The 14,536-nt window shown below is 50.4% G+C and overlaps 1 protein-coding gene across 1 annotated transcript in view; it reads left to right on the top strand.

The window, feature by feature from the left end:
• The window catches only part of GDPD4 (glycerophosphodiester phosphodiesterase domain containing 4), a 38,335-nt gene extending 24,418 nt beyond the window's left edge, over positions 1-13,917 (top strand). Inside the window, exons 9-15 of the mRNA XM_054388235.1 lie at positions 1,246-1,396; positions 2,522-2,746; positions 4,098-4,255; positions 6,613-6,760; positions 9,704-9,786; positions 12,987-13,069; positions 13,886-13,917. Of these exons, the coding sequence (XP_054244210.1) occupies positions 1,246-1,396; positions 2,522-2,746; positions 4,098-4,255; positions 6,613-6,760; positions 9,704-9,786; positions 12,987-13,069; positions 13,886-13,917 (880 nt within the window). The remainder of the gene's footprint in view (positions 1-1,245; positions 1,397-2,521; positions 2,747-4,097; positions 4,256-6,612; positions 6,761-9,703; positions 9,787-12,986; positions 13,070-13,885) is intronic.
• The last annotated feature ends 619 nt before the right edge of the window (positions 13,918-14,536 follow it).

Below are 14,536 nucleotides of genomic sequence, written 5' to 3'. Positions count from 1 at the left end.
GATGATCTGTGAGGTTCCTTCCAACCATGACAACTCTGTGATTCTATAAGATGTGCAGCTCCAGGCAGCTAGGCTTTTACTGATGGCTGGAACAAGGTCCCTCACTTGACACATGATGATAGGGGCTGCAGGGCATGCTTGCTGTCAGGGAACTCAGCAAGCTCTGGCTATTGATTTAATAATCAATACAGCACATTTTAAACTACTTTGCAGAATATAAAGCCGAGTCCCTACACTAGTCTGAGTGGGAGGCCACAGTGAGGATTGTATCAGGTCTACAAACCAACAGAAAGATGTGTTCAGACTTGGGACAGCATAGTCCTAATTATTAAATCTTTAAATGCCTTTGTTTTGAGTTGCCCATTGCTATGAGCTGCTAACATGCTGTGGAGGTGAGCAGCTTCCAGGCACTGAATGAGAAAAAGATAACACTTGGATGTTCTACTGGTGGAGATCTTCCTGTGAGAGAAAATTTTGCCTTTCCATCATTATCCATTTATACTCCAGTCCTCTGAAAGCTATAGAAACACTTTGGGGTCAGCAAAAGGAGGTTTCAACCATGAGTAGCAGCTGAGATGTGACAGCACTCAATGGTTACAAGATGCACCAGGAGAGGTTCAGGAAATATTTCTTCACTGAGAGGGTTCCCAAACATTGGAATGATCTACCCAGGGTAATATCCCTGGGGGTGTTCAAAAGCCATGTGGACCTGGTGCTTAGGGACATGGTTTAGTGTTGACCTTTCAGTGCTGGGTCAAGGTTTGGACTAGATGATCTTTGAAGTTTCTTCCTACCACATCTGTTCTGTGATTCTGTGAGATTACAATTCATGTTTTGGAGGGGTGGCAGGCATAAACGCCACCATCCCACTTTGCCCCTGAGGAAACTGAGGCACAGATAGGCATGACTTCACCAAGGTCCCCCAGCAGTATTTAAGCTGGAAATAACCTCTGCACGCTTCAGAAAGAATGGTCAGGCATTGGAAGAACTTGCCCAGGGAGGTGGTGGAGCCACCATCCCTGAAAGTGTTCTGAAAAGGGGCAGATGTGGCACTTCAAGATGTGGTTTGATGTCTATGGTGGTGTTAGGTGAACAAATGGGCTTGATGATCTTAGAGGTCTTTTCCTTAGCAGTCTTTTCCAACCAATTTGATGATTCTATGGTTGCAGTCACAGTGGTTCACACATTCTCCTGACCTGGCATGAGTCTGCATCCCAGGTGACCTGTGCTCTTGCCCTCCAACAGCTATGATGGTGTTCCTTTCCTCATGCATGACAGCACCCTGAGGAGGACAACTAACATCAAAGAGGTCTACCCCAATGACTCTACTCAAAATGCTGCTTTATTCTCCTGGGATACTCTGCAGGAGTTGAATGCTGGGACGTGGTTCCTTAAGGTAGGCACCATAAAGGCCTCTCATCAACTGGATGTAGAAGAGAGATCAGCTGGCTACTACTTAATAGCAACAGTGTTAGAAGAGGAGCTACTGGTTGAGTCAAACCTCAAAGAAGTCAGTAGACATCCTTCAGATGGGGTCTTCTCGGGGTTCTTTAGGCTTAGGAGACCTATAAAAATTGTCTAGTGGGCATCCTTGTGGCTCTTTTATCATGGCAGCAGCTGAACACATGGGCTGGGGGAAGAAGACAAGAGCTAACATGGTGGGACAGAGAAGCACAGCAGAACTAGCTGAGAACTATGCATTTTAGCTCCCAGCAGCAGTGTCATCACAACCTGCATGGATTCTCCTGTGTTGGACAGTTTTAAGACTCAACTTGTCAGGGTGCTGAGCATCTAATTTCAAATCTAGTATTAACTAGAAAGGGTCCAGATGATCATTGGGGTCCCTTCCAACTTGGCATTCTGTGATTCTGGGTTAAATTCTTCTGTTTCTCAGATAGAAGAGCTAAGCAAAGAGTCAGATAATGCTTGGACTTGATGACCTTAGAGATGTTTTCCAACCACGGTGATTCTGTGAACCTGGGTTTAATTTCTTCTGTTTCTCAGGAAGAAAAGCTAAGCAAAGAGTTAGGTATTGCTTGGACTTGATGACCTTAGAGGTCTTTTCCAACCATGGTGATTCTGTGATTTTGATTTAATTTCTTCTGTTTCTCAGGAAGAAAGACTAAGCAAAGGGTTAGATAATGCTTGGACTTGATGACCTTAGAGGTCTTTTCCAACCATGGTGATTCTGGACTAATTTCTTCTGTTTCTCAGGTAGAAAAGCTAAGCAAAGAGTTAGATAATGTTTAGGCTTGATGACCTTAGTGGTCTTTTCCAACCATGGTGATTCTGGGTTTAATTTCTTCTCTTTCTCAGGTAGAATAGCCAAGCATAGAGTTAGATAATGCTTGGACTTGATGATCTTGGAGGTGTTTCCAATCCTGGTGATTCTGTGATCCTCACTTGCTGAGGGATGATGTCAATTTGTTCACTCCTAGAGATACGAGCTTTCTGCATGCAGCTGACCCCCAGAGGCGACTGCCTGATTGATTTCCTTTTGTCCATCTGTTTATGTTCCCAGGACAAGCCATTTTCCTACATGGGCTCACTCTCAAGGGCAGAGCAGGAGCAGGCAATGAATCAGTCCATTTGCACGCTCAGCGCGTTCTTGCGCCTGGCAGAGAGTCAGAACAAACTTGTGATCTTTGACCTCTACCGCCCTCCAGAGAAACATCCTTACAGGAACTCCTGGATCAACAGAACCCTGGAGGTCATCCTCAACGAGTCAGGGATTAGACCTCATCTGGTAAGGTGGCCTCGTGCCTCCACATCTCTTCTTCTTGGGGATTGAGGGGTCATACCCTGTGTGATTTTACCTGCGTAAAGTCTGGCCTGTGGCATTTGTTTTAAGAGGTGTCATCTGGAGAGTAATCCCACCATTGGTTCCTCAGCAGGTACAAAGTGGTGTAAACCTACAGCAAAATAGGGAAATCTTGGAGGTCTTATCAATGCTGATCAATATCTGAAGGGTGGGAGACAAGAGGATGGGGCCAGACTCTTTTCAGTGGTGCCCAATGACAAGACAAGGGGCAATGGGCACAAATTGGAACACAGGAGGTTCCATCTGAACATGAGGAAAAAATTCTTTCCTGTGAGGGTGACTGAGCACTGAAACAGGCTGCCTGGAGAGGTTATGAAGTCTCCTTCTCTTGAGACTTTCAAAACACACCTGGATGCAATGCTTGCAACCCATGGTGGGTGAGTGGGTGAACCTGCTTTAAGCAGAGATGTTGGCCTAGATGATCTCCAGAGGTCCTTTCCAACCCCTTTCATTCTGTGACTCTGTGAAATAAACCAATTTAAATTTCAGCTAATGCCTTAGCCCCCATATGACATCTTTTCATCATTGGAATAGTTGTCAGCCTCCTCCCTGCCACCCATCCTTATTTTATATATAGAAATTCCTGCCTGGAATTGGGAGCCTTCATCGCCTTCCTCCTTTCCCTGGCAATGGATGAACACTAAACTCACGTGGATCAGGTTATGTATCAGGGAGTTATGCTGAAGATAATAGAATCATAGAATGCATTGGGTCGGAAGGGACCTCCAAATGTCATCTAGTCCAACCCCTCTGAAGCAAGGAGGATGACCCCCAACTAGATCAGGTTGCTCAGAGCCCCATCAAGCCTGCCCTTGAATGTCTCCAGGGATGGGACCTCCACCACCTCCCTCAACAACCTGTTTCAGTGTCCCACCGCCTCCATAGTAAAGAATTTCTTTCAAAGAACTCCTTCCACAGAACTCCCTCCCAAGATCTTGTCTCCTGTGCTGGGAGAAGGCAACAACAGAATATTTTCTGTTGCCTTTCCCATGAACCAAAGCTGCCTTTCCATTCATTCCAGACACCACATCTTTTGTTGGGCTGTGTGAAACCTACCCAGTGATTTCAAGCTGATAAGCAAGGAACAAAGAATACTTATTTCTTGACTTGCAAGTTCTAACCCTGCTTCCAAATGTTCTTTGATCATTGAATGAAACTTCCCACTTGACAGGCTGGGTTAAACTCCTCAAGATGTTATCTTCACTAGGTTTGTGTGAAGGGCAGTGCACATTAGTAGGTCTGCTGTGAATTCACTGGGTCCTCTTGTTGCCTGCAGGTCCTATGGCTGGAGAATGACATGAGGTCCTTTGTTCAATCTGTGGCTCCTGGCTTTCAGCAGACAATGGGCAGTAAGGCCCCAGTTGAAGACTTATTGATGGACAACATTGTCAAGCTCAACCTGGCCTACACTGAAATGTCCAGTGAAGATATCCGGTAGGTTGCAGTTTTAACCCCAACTACAGCTGGTGGACTGCAGCTGGACTACATTTGCCTCATGTGTGTGGCAATGTCTCCCTCCAGTGACCATCTCCAGGATCTGTAGCACTTTGGGAAGAGCTCCTTTAGATCCAGTGGCCACCCTTGTTGAATTCTGAGAGTGAAGGACTCTAATTTACTTCTACTGTTGACCTCGTGTGTGGTCAGGAGGTGTTATGTGTAATTACATCCCTCCTACAAGTCTATCCTTGCTTGTCCAGGGTCTGAAGATCATCTGGGTAGAACAGCACAGCTGCCTCCTCATTTGTTGTCTGTTTATTCCTGCCACCCTCAGTCCCACCAGCATGGAATCATGGAGGATGAAGAACTATTCAACCTCCTGTGATTCTTCCACAAATGACAGTGTGAGTGCATAATGCTGTGGTGAGAGACCATCACTCTCTTGTAGCTGGGGTTTTGGAGACTTCATTTTCCAGTTCTCCTTTATTTTTTTTTTTAATAGGATTGTTTGCTCTTTCAATTGCATGAAATTGTTGAAATCTAATTTTTAAAAGAGAAGAAAAGAAGACATCTAATCCTCAGATGACTGAATTGTTTTCTCAATGATAATTTTCACAGGATGTAAAATCCTAGGCAGACCCATTTGGATAAACCCTGGATAGATCCTAGGTGGGCTTAAAGATGCTGATATTGAGGAGACATTCCTTTACCATTACACAGACTATGATCTTCAGGCTGAGATTCAATGTCTTGCAGGAACTTGAAAACTGATGAGTTGATGGCAGCAACCATAACAAACATGAGCAGCCAGCCTGGAGGTGGTTTTGAACACACTGTTGGGAGATTACAAACACATCATCCAGGCACAAATAGAGGCTGGGTGAAGAGTGGGTTGAGAGTAGCTCTGAAGAAAGAGGCTTGGGGGTGGTAATTGATGAGAAGCTCACCATGAGCCAGCAGTGCCCTTGTGCAGCTGTGTGCTGGGCTGCAGCAAGAGGAGTGTGGCCAGCAGGGCAAGAGAGGGGATTCTGCCCCTTTGATCTGCTCTGCTGAGGCCCTACCTTGAATACTTTGTCCACTTCTGGTGTCCCCATGATAAAAGAAGGACACAGAGCTGTTAGAGTGAGTCCAGAGGAGGGCCACAAAGATGGTCCAAGGGCTGGAGCACCTCAGCTATGAGGATAGGCTGGCTTGTTCAGCCTGGAGAAGAGAAGACTCCTAATATCAGCCTGCCAGTGCCTGATGGAAGCCTACAGGAAGGCTGAAGAGGGACTTTTCATATTGGTGTCTAGTGAAAGGAGAAGGGGGAATGGTTTCAAGCTGAGGGAGGGCAGGTTTAGACTGGATCTTAGGAAATTCTTCAGTATGAGGGTGGTGAAACTCTGGAATAGGCTGCCCAGGGAGGCTGTGGCTGCCTCCTTCCTGGGGGTGTTCAGGGCCAGGCTGGATGAGGCCTTGAGCAGCTGAGTCTAGTTGAGAGGCATCCCTGCCCATGGCAGGGAGGTTGGAGCAGACGAGCTCTGAGGTCCCTTCCAACATAAGCCATTCTATGATCACTACATTGAATCATGTGGTAGAAGGACAAGCAGAAATTTGACCTTTTAGACTTGGCCAGCAGGTCTGGAGAGGTGATTCTGGCACTTTGCTCTGCTGAGACTGAGCCTAGAGCACTGCATGCAGTCCTCAGCACAGCAAGGACATGGACCTGATGGAGTGGGTCCAGAGGAGGGCCAAGAAAATGATCAGGGGGCTGGAACACCTCTGCTACGAGAATAGGCTGAGAGGGCTGGGGTTGTTCATCCTGGAGAAGAGAAGGCTCTGGGGAGACCTAATAAAGACCTTGCAGTACCTGAAGGGGGCTACAAGAAGGCTGGAGAGAGACTGTTTCCAAAGGCCTGGAGTGATAGGACAAGGGGCAATGGCTTCAAACTAGAGAAAAGCAGATTTGGATTGGATGTTCTTTACCATGAAGGTAGTGGAATACTGGAAGAGGTTGCCCAGGGAGACGGTTGAGGCCCCATCCCTGGAGATACTCAGTAAGGCTCAACAGGGCTCTGGGCAACCTGATCTAGCTGAGGATATCCCTGCTGACTGCAGAGGGGTTTGGACTGGATGACCTTTGGAGATTCCTTCCAACCCAGACTACTCTATGACTCTATGACTTTAAAACTGCATTTTCTTTTGGTAGATCAGCTATTGTTGTGAATGATTAATTATTGGCTGGTTGGCTTTCCTTTCTATTCCTTGTCTAGGTTCTAAGCAAGCCTTTCCTACAGCAAATTGCAGTCCCTCCTTGATTGACCTCAAAGGAGGTATTTGGTTAACAAAAGCTGTTGCTTTTTGGTCTTTTCAAGGAAATATGCTGAGGCAAACATTACCACCAACCTCTATGTGGTCAATGAGCCATGGCTATTCTCCCTGGCATGGTGCTCTGGAGTACATTCTGTGACCACTGATGCTGTCCACACACTGAAGAATCTCAGCCAACCACTCTTCCTCATGGTAAGTGAAAATCTTCTCCCACCCAGGAGAAGGAAGAAGGGTTGGGATGTTCATGGTTACCTTTGGAGACCATGGGCCAGTTCACTCATGGACAAAGGAACTTTGGTATGAAAAGGACCAGAGTTGAGACCTGCTTTACCTGGAACTTCTGAGCCACCCCAGGTATCTCCTTAACCTTCTGCTCTTTTCTCTTGGCTCAGATAGAAGCATCCTGCTAGTTAGGATTTCTAGTTTAGACCTTGAGGTGATGGAAAAGAAGTCTTATTGAGTCTTGTGTGGAGAGAAAGGAAGGGTCTTTGGGGACACAGGAGGCTGCATTTCCATTGAACGGAAATGGATTTCCATTTCTAATCTTTTAAAGCACCTTACTGATGTCAGAAGTTCCTCATTTCCCAGGGCTTCCTACTGACTTTCTCAAACTTGGTCTTGTTCCACAAGCCCCAGGGAAGCAACCATAAAACGATCCTTTTCTTGCTGGAATGAATTTTTATCACACAATTTTTCTGTTCCCTATTCTGCTTTGGACAGCCCGGAAGGTTAAGGAGCACCTGTAGTCCCACCAGAGCCTTTGCAGCCTAAAGGTTACCACTTTGAGGAACTGGCTTCACACACTTCATGTAGATTTTATGGTGCTCCCATCCAGACAACTGCAATGGTTCAGACCATTCTAAGAGTAGGTGGAAGCCCAGTCTAAGCATGAGCCTTCAGATGCTCTTAGACTTAGAGCAGGAACCACTTCAGACCTTCTGTGCTGTTCCTTAAAGGACAATTTTGCTAGACAGGAGGAGATGCCAGCAGGTTGCCCAGGGAGGTAGTTAAGCCTCCATCCCTTGAGATATTCAAAGTCAGGCTCCACAGGGCTCTGGGCAACCTGATCTAGTGGAGGATGTTCCTGCTCCCTGCAGGGGGGTTGGACTGGATGACCTTTTGAGGTACCTTCCAACCCAAAGCATTCTATGATTCTATAGTTAAGCCTGTAACCGGTGGTTGGACTCCCACAGCCAAACTTCTCACGCTGGAGGGAAGCAGAGCTGCAGGGCCTGCCTGTACAAACAAGGGCTCCCTGCTCTGCTCTCTGTGATGTGCCACAACCTTCTTGGCCACACATCAGGCTCCTTTCCGTGATGATGGCATGGAGGGAGGGATGATGATCCGGCACCAACACCCACTGGTGAGTGGTGTTAAAGGAAATTGAGAGTTAATTGGCATAACCACAAAGAAAAGTCCTCCAGAGTCCCAGGGGGACGAGCAGCTTGTCCCAGGGTATTGTAAGCTGTTATTCTGTTCTGCTTTCCTGTGTCTCTCTGTTTAAGGGAGTGCACAGCCAAAGCTCTCTCCCTCTCCTCCTCAGCCAGGATGTGTCTGCTGTTATCTAATGGTTTGTGGGGGAGATGTTTGTCTCCTGGCCTTGGCTGGCAGTCAATTTCCAACTATGCCACTGGGGCTGTTGAAGCCTGTGGTGGGCCTGGGTCTAGTTGTGGGGGGGAGGGGGGAGGCAGCTTGGGCCTGCTCCTGGCCCTGCTCCTGGCTCTACTCCTGGGCTTCCTCCTGGGCCTGCTCCTGGGCTTCCTCCTGGCCCTGCTCCTGGGCTTCCTCCTGGCCCTGCTCCTGGCCCTTCTGCTGGCCCTGCTCCTGGCCCTGCTCCTGGGCTTCCTCCTGGCCCTGCTGCTGGCCCTGCTGCTGGCCCTGCTCCTGGGCTTCCTCCTGGCCCTGCTGCTGGGCCTGCCTCCTGGCCCTGCTCCTGGCCCTGCTGCTGGCCCTGCTCCTGGCCCTGCTCCTGGGCTTCCTCCTGGCCCTGCTGCTGGCCCTGCTGCTGGCCCTGCTGCTGGGCCTGCTCCTGGGCTTCCTCCTGGCCCTGCTGCTGGCCCTGCTCCTGGGCCTCTGGGCCTCCTGGCCCTGCTGGCCCTGCTGGCCTGCTCCTGGGCTTCCTCCTGGCCCTGCTGCTGGCCCTGGGCTTCCTCTGGCGCCTGCCTCCTGGGCTTCCTCCTGGCCCTGCTGCTGCTGGGCCCTGCTCCTGGGCTTCCTCCTGGCCCTGCTCCTGGGCTTCCTCCTGGCCCTGCTCCTGGGCTTCCTCCTGGCCCTTCTGCTGGCCCTGCTCCTGGGCTTCCTCCTGGCCCTGCTCCTGGCCCTTCTGCTGGCCTGCCTGGCTTCCTTGGGCCTGCTCCTGGGCTTCCTCCTGGCCCTGCTGCTGGCCCTGCTGGGCCTGCTCCTGGGCTTCCTCCTGGCCCTGCTGGGCTGCCCTGGCTCCTGGCCCTGCTCCTGGCCTGCTCCTGGGCTTCCTCCTGGCCCTGCTGCTGACCCTGCTGCTGGCCTGCTGCTGGCCCTGCTGCTGGCCTCCTGGGCTTCCTCCTGGCCCTGCTGGGCCTGCTCCTGGGCTTCCTCCTGGCCCTGCTCCTGGGCCTGCTCCTGGGCTTCCTCCTGGCCCTGCTGCTGGGCCTGCTCCTGGGCTTCCTCCTGGCCCTGCTGCTGGCCCTGCTGGCCTGCTCCTGGGCTTCCTCCTGGCCCTGCTCCTTGCTCTGCTGAGACTGAGTGGGGTGGAGGTTTCTGGAAGGCTCTGGAAAGTTTTGTCCTGGTAGGGCCAGGTGAAGAACTGAGCCTAGTTTGCGAATGTTTTCCTTTGACCTGAGTACCTTTGGTATAGATTTGTAAATAGAATTTCCATTGAAACTTCCAATCCAGTGTGGAGCGTTTTTTAATTTGACTCCTTGGGAAGGGGTAAAACTTTTGTGTCCTTTTGCCCTGGGCAGCTGGTGGCTCAAAACTAGGACAAGTGGCCACTTTGAAACGTCACCAAAAGCTTCAACCATCTGAGGGATGTTCCTGCCTGTGCAAATCAGGCAGCTGAATGGCCGCTTTCAAGCAGCAAGAAGGAGCTTGAGCAACACTTTTTAAACGTATTTGAGGTCCTTGGTGGTGGGCACAGCCTCTGTTCTTCTGTTGCAGACGCCGCAGCAGTACAACATCATGTGGATCCTGACAGATCTGACCTCTCTGCTCCTCATCTCGCTCATCTTTGCTCTGCACTGGTAACTACCAAATTGCTAATGGCCATCCTAACCTCACCTTTTATGCCAGGTGGAGGGAAAGAGGGATGCTTTCAGGTGACCTGCAGGGTTAAAACTGCTCTTAAGGACATTTCCTTTCCCTTCAGGAACTAGAAGGAAGCCCTGAAAGTCTCCAAAACCCTCTCTGCTTCTCCCGATTGCTTGCTTGCTTGTTCCCTTTCCATTTTGGCAGCTCAGGCATTGTGTGCCCTCAGGATTCAGTAGGCACTTGGTGGATTTGCATTTTCAACACAAACTCCTATGATGGGCTGAGAAAGGGACTGATTTTTTTCTACTCTGCCTGTTTAGAGACTGTTGCATTGGACTAAGTTAGGAGGAAAGCTCACAGTATTTGGGGAAGGACTTTTTAGTCTATCAGGTAGTGACAGGACTAGGGGGAATGGAATGAAGCTGGAAGTGGGGAGATTCAGGCTGGAAGTGAGGAAGAAGTTCTTCCTCATGAGAGTGGTGAGAGCCTGGAATGGGTTGTCCAGGGAGGTGGTTGAGGCTCCATCCCTGGAGGTGTTTGCAGCCAGGCTGGATGAGGCTGTGGCCAGCCTGATGTAGTGTGAGGTGTCCCTGGCCATGGCAGGGGGGTTGGAACTGGCTGATCCTTGTGGTCCCTTCCCACCCTGACTGATTCTAGGATTCTATGAATATCTGAGCCCCTCATGTCTCTCTGTCTGCATGTGCCAGAGCCCCTGAGGAAATCCATCCTCCCAGATGGAAATGTCTGAATGTGTCACAGAGCAGCAGGGCAAGGGAGGTGATTCTGCCCCTCTGGTCTGGTGAGACCCCACCTGCAGTGCCATGTCCAGCTCTAGAGTCCTCAGCATAACAAGGACATGGACCTGTTGGCATGGGTCCAGAGGAGGACACAAAAATGATCAGAAGGCTGGAACAGCTCTGGTATAAAGAAAGGCTGAGAGAGTTAGGGTTGTTCAGCCTGGAGAAGAGAAACTTTCAGGGAGACCTTACAGAGGCTTCCAGTACTTAAAGGGAGCTTATAAGAAAGATGAGAACAGACTTCTTAGCAGGGCCTGTTGTGACATACCAAGGGGTGATGGCTTTAAACTAAAAGAGAGGAATTATGGACTGGATAGAATGACAATGTTGGTTTTTTTTTTTTAACCCTGAGGATGGTGAAACACTGTCCCAGGTTGCCCAGACATGTGGTAAATCCCCATCTCTGAAAACATTCCAGGTCAGTTTGGAGGAGGCTCTGAGCAACCTGATTTAGTTGAAGATGTTCCTGCTCACTGCAGAGGGGTTGGACTAGATGGCTTTTAAAGGTCCCTTCCAACCCCAAATATTCTATCATCCTATGAAAAACACACCACATTTTGTTTCCTCCCACACTGTCAGAGACATTGTCTCTGTTTAGTAACTGGGCAATCTGGGGCTGGTGGGACAGATTCACTCCAGCAGGTTGGGTTAGGCTGCTGGATGCTCTGATCCCAAGTGGTGTCCAAGGAAAGCAGGAGGTGCTGGGCTCAGCCCCTCAGCTTCCCAGCTGAAGTAAGAGATGCCATCCAGCGGGACCTTGACAGGCTGGAGAGGTAAGCCCAAGCCAACCTCATGAGGTTCAGTAAGACAAGTGCAGGGTCCTGCATCTGGGTCAAGGCAATCCCAGGCACTGATACAGGCTGGGCAGGGACTGGCTTGAGAGCAGCCCTGAAGAAAAGGACCTGGGGGTGCTGGGGGATGAGAAGCTCAACATGAGCCAGCAGTGTGCACTTGCAGCCCAGAAAGCAAATCACATCCTGGGCTGCCTCAAGAGAAGTGTGGCCAGCAGGGCAAGGGAGGTGATTCTCCTCCTCTGCTCCGTTCTGCTGAGACCCCACCTGGAGTACTGCATCCAGTTCTGGATGTGCTGGAAGGTGTCCAGAGAAGGGTCATGAGGATGAGCAGAAAGCTGGAGCTCCTCTCCTATGAGGCCAGGGCTGTTCAGTTTGGAAAAGGCTCCGAGGAGACCTTCTTGTGGCCTTCCAGTATCTGAAGAGGGCTTACAAGAAATCTGAGGATGGACTTCTTATGGTGTCAGGTAGTGATAGGACTAGGGGCTATGGATTCAAATTAGAGGAAGGGAGATTTAGATTAGATATCAGGAAGAAATTTTTCAGCATGAGGGCGGTGAGACACTGGAACAGGTTGCCCAGGGAGGTGGAAGCCTCATCCCTAGATGCTTTTAAGGCCAGGCTGGATGTGGCTCTGAGCAACCTGATCTAGTGTGAGGTGCCCCTGCCCATGGTGGGGGTGGGGTTGGAACTAGATGATCCTTGAGGTCCCTTCCAACCCTGATAATTCTGTGATTCTGTGATGTGTGGAAGGAGCAGACCAGCCAGCTGACAGCACAACTGTGCTGCAGGTGACAGCAAGGGGAAAGATTGGGAAGCTTCTGGGTGAGCAGTCTGGATTGCTTGTAGCCATGACTTTGTCACAGAAAGGAGTGACAGCTCTAATTCTGCTCTGAGGTGCTGGAGACATTAATTAGTAGCAGTATGGCAAGGTGCTGAGCTAGCAGCTGCACAGCCATGTTTGCTGGGCATCCAGGCTTTTCCCTTCCCAAGGTAAAGTAATTTCTTCCCTCCCATCTCATTCTGCCCTGCTCCTGCTTTAGAAGCTTTCCCCATGCTTTCAGGGCTGCAGGTTTCAGGGTGCTTTGCCATCCCCCCTGCAATACATCACCACCATTGTCAAACCTCCCCATGCCTGTCTTCTTCATGCATGTCTCCATGTTGTGTGTGCATTTCCCAGGGCCCTGCAGATGCTCTGATCCAGCCAAATACCAACCTCTTCTGGGCTGGCATTGCAGCAAGGGCATTCCCAGACCTTTGGGTCATCAGCAGTGCCCAACAACCCTGAATGGTCATGCTTGTCAGGTTTAGGAACACCCCAAAAACACACCTTTACATTTCCCTGGCTGCTTAGGACCCAGCAGCTGCAAATGCTTCTGAGCTCTTAAATACGTCATGAAAACCAGGCCTTAGTCACAAAGTTGCCTTCAAAATGCTGTTGCACACATGAAGTGTGGATGCTTGGGCTCCACTGCATGACTGATGTCCCTTTCTCAGTGTAAGGCCCTGAGCAAATCCCAAACCACCAAAGCAGTTCCTGCCCTGGGAGCTGCAAGGGGATCCACAGCAAGTGGTGGCCTGACCCAGATGCTTTGTCTCCTGCAGGTGGCGAGAGCAGAGTTTCTCCTGCTGTGCCCATGACAATGGCCAGATTCTGGAAAGTGGCACCTACAACAAGTTCAGGACAGGTGAGCAGAGCAAGGAGAGCTGGGAGTCACACCCTGCCCAGGGCCAGCTCTGTGAGGCTACTGCAGTCCTGATGGATGGGTGATGGATGCCCATGCTGTGGTGAAGGATGGCAGCATCCTACCTTTCCTCAGCCTCAGGCAGTGGCAGTGATTTCTGCCTTGTGTTCAGCACTGGTGAGGTCACAGCCAGGCACTGGGTCCAGTTCAGACTCCCCAGTCACACAGACTGCAACAAATGGGAGCAAACTCAGTGAGGCCACTAAGAGAGAGAATGGGGTATTTGAGATCTGGGTTTGCATGGTGGGAGAGAAGGTCAGTGGTCATCTTATCACTCTGCAACCATCTGATGGGAGGCTGTAGAGAGGATGGACCCAGATGTTTCCTGGATGTGCAGTGACAAGGGCAGGAGCTGTAACCTTGGAAATTTTAACTGGATATAAAGAGAAGAAAAAAAAAAATCAACCCTCTGGGGGTGGTCAGATGGTAGAACAGGTGGGGAATATCCAGCCTCAGAGATGTTCAAAGCCCTGCTTCAAGCAGAGATTGGGGCAGAGACCTCCAGACATCCTCTCCAACACTCTGTGATGCTGTGAAAAGAGAGCCCAGAGGTGCTAAGAACTCTTGGGCCTGCAAGGCAGGGTGGGATGGGCTGGGGACCCTCCTGTGCACCAGCTTTCTGCACCCATGATGCTATTAGCCAGACAAGGCTGACCCATCATGGACTGCACACACTTTCAGCCAGGTTCTGCTTGCTCACAACATCTGGCAAAACAGCTGCAGCTGTCTGGGGAGCTCACTGTGTGTTCTCTTGACCAGAGCTCAGCGACATGCCGACCGTCATGGCTTGACACGGGCAAGGAGGGGCCCTGCCATCTCGAGGAGGACTGGAGAAGAGACTCTACCCTGCTGTCCATTCCTGCAATACAAACACCAACTGCCAAGGGAGCCATCTGGGAGGTGGGGTTCAGATCCACCTGGTGAGGAGGAACCATTTGCCTCCATGACCCTGCTGGAGATGAGCATCAAGCTTCATCCCCCACAGTTTTTCTCCCACTCCCATGCCTGGCGGGGATCCCTGGAGCACAGGGGAGCACTGATGGAGTCGCAGTCATGAAGAATCTGTGCACCATGATGAGATGCAACAACCACATGAGCCACCATTTACCTCTGAGACCACTGGCATCCCACAGGACAATCATCCTGTAATCCCTCCTGCTGTGTTTCCACAGCTGGGTTTTACACATGCCGCAAACTTCTGAGCATCCTCCAGTCCCCCTTGTTCTCAGCTGTCCACGTTTCTCCTGTCAGACCAGCTCCTTCTCCACACACTCCTTCCATTTTTGTAGGTGGTCTCCATCCCTGAGAGCACGTTGGCCCCACCATGATGATCAAGTGCTGCTGGCTGGGTCACTTGGGTATGGATCTTTTTAGAAGGCAGGCAGGAGAAGCTTAGGTTCCTTTTCTCCA

The sequence above is a fragment of the Indicator indicator genome, chromosome 1 (genome assembly GCF_027791375.1).
Source record: "Indicator indicator isolate 239-I01 chromosome 1, UM_Iind_1.1, whole genome shotgun sequence".
NCBI classification, from domain to species: Eukaryota; Metazoa; Chordata; class Aves; order Piciformes; family Indicatoridae; genus Indicator; species Indicator indicator.
This window is presented reverse-complemented; position numbering and strand designations above follow the sequence as displayed.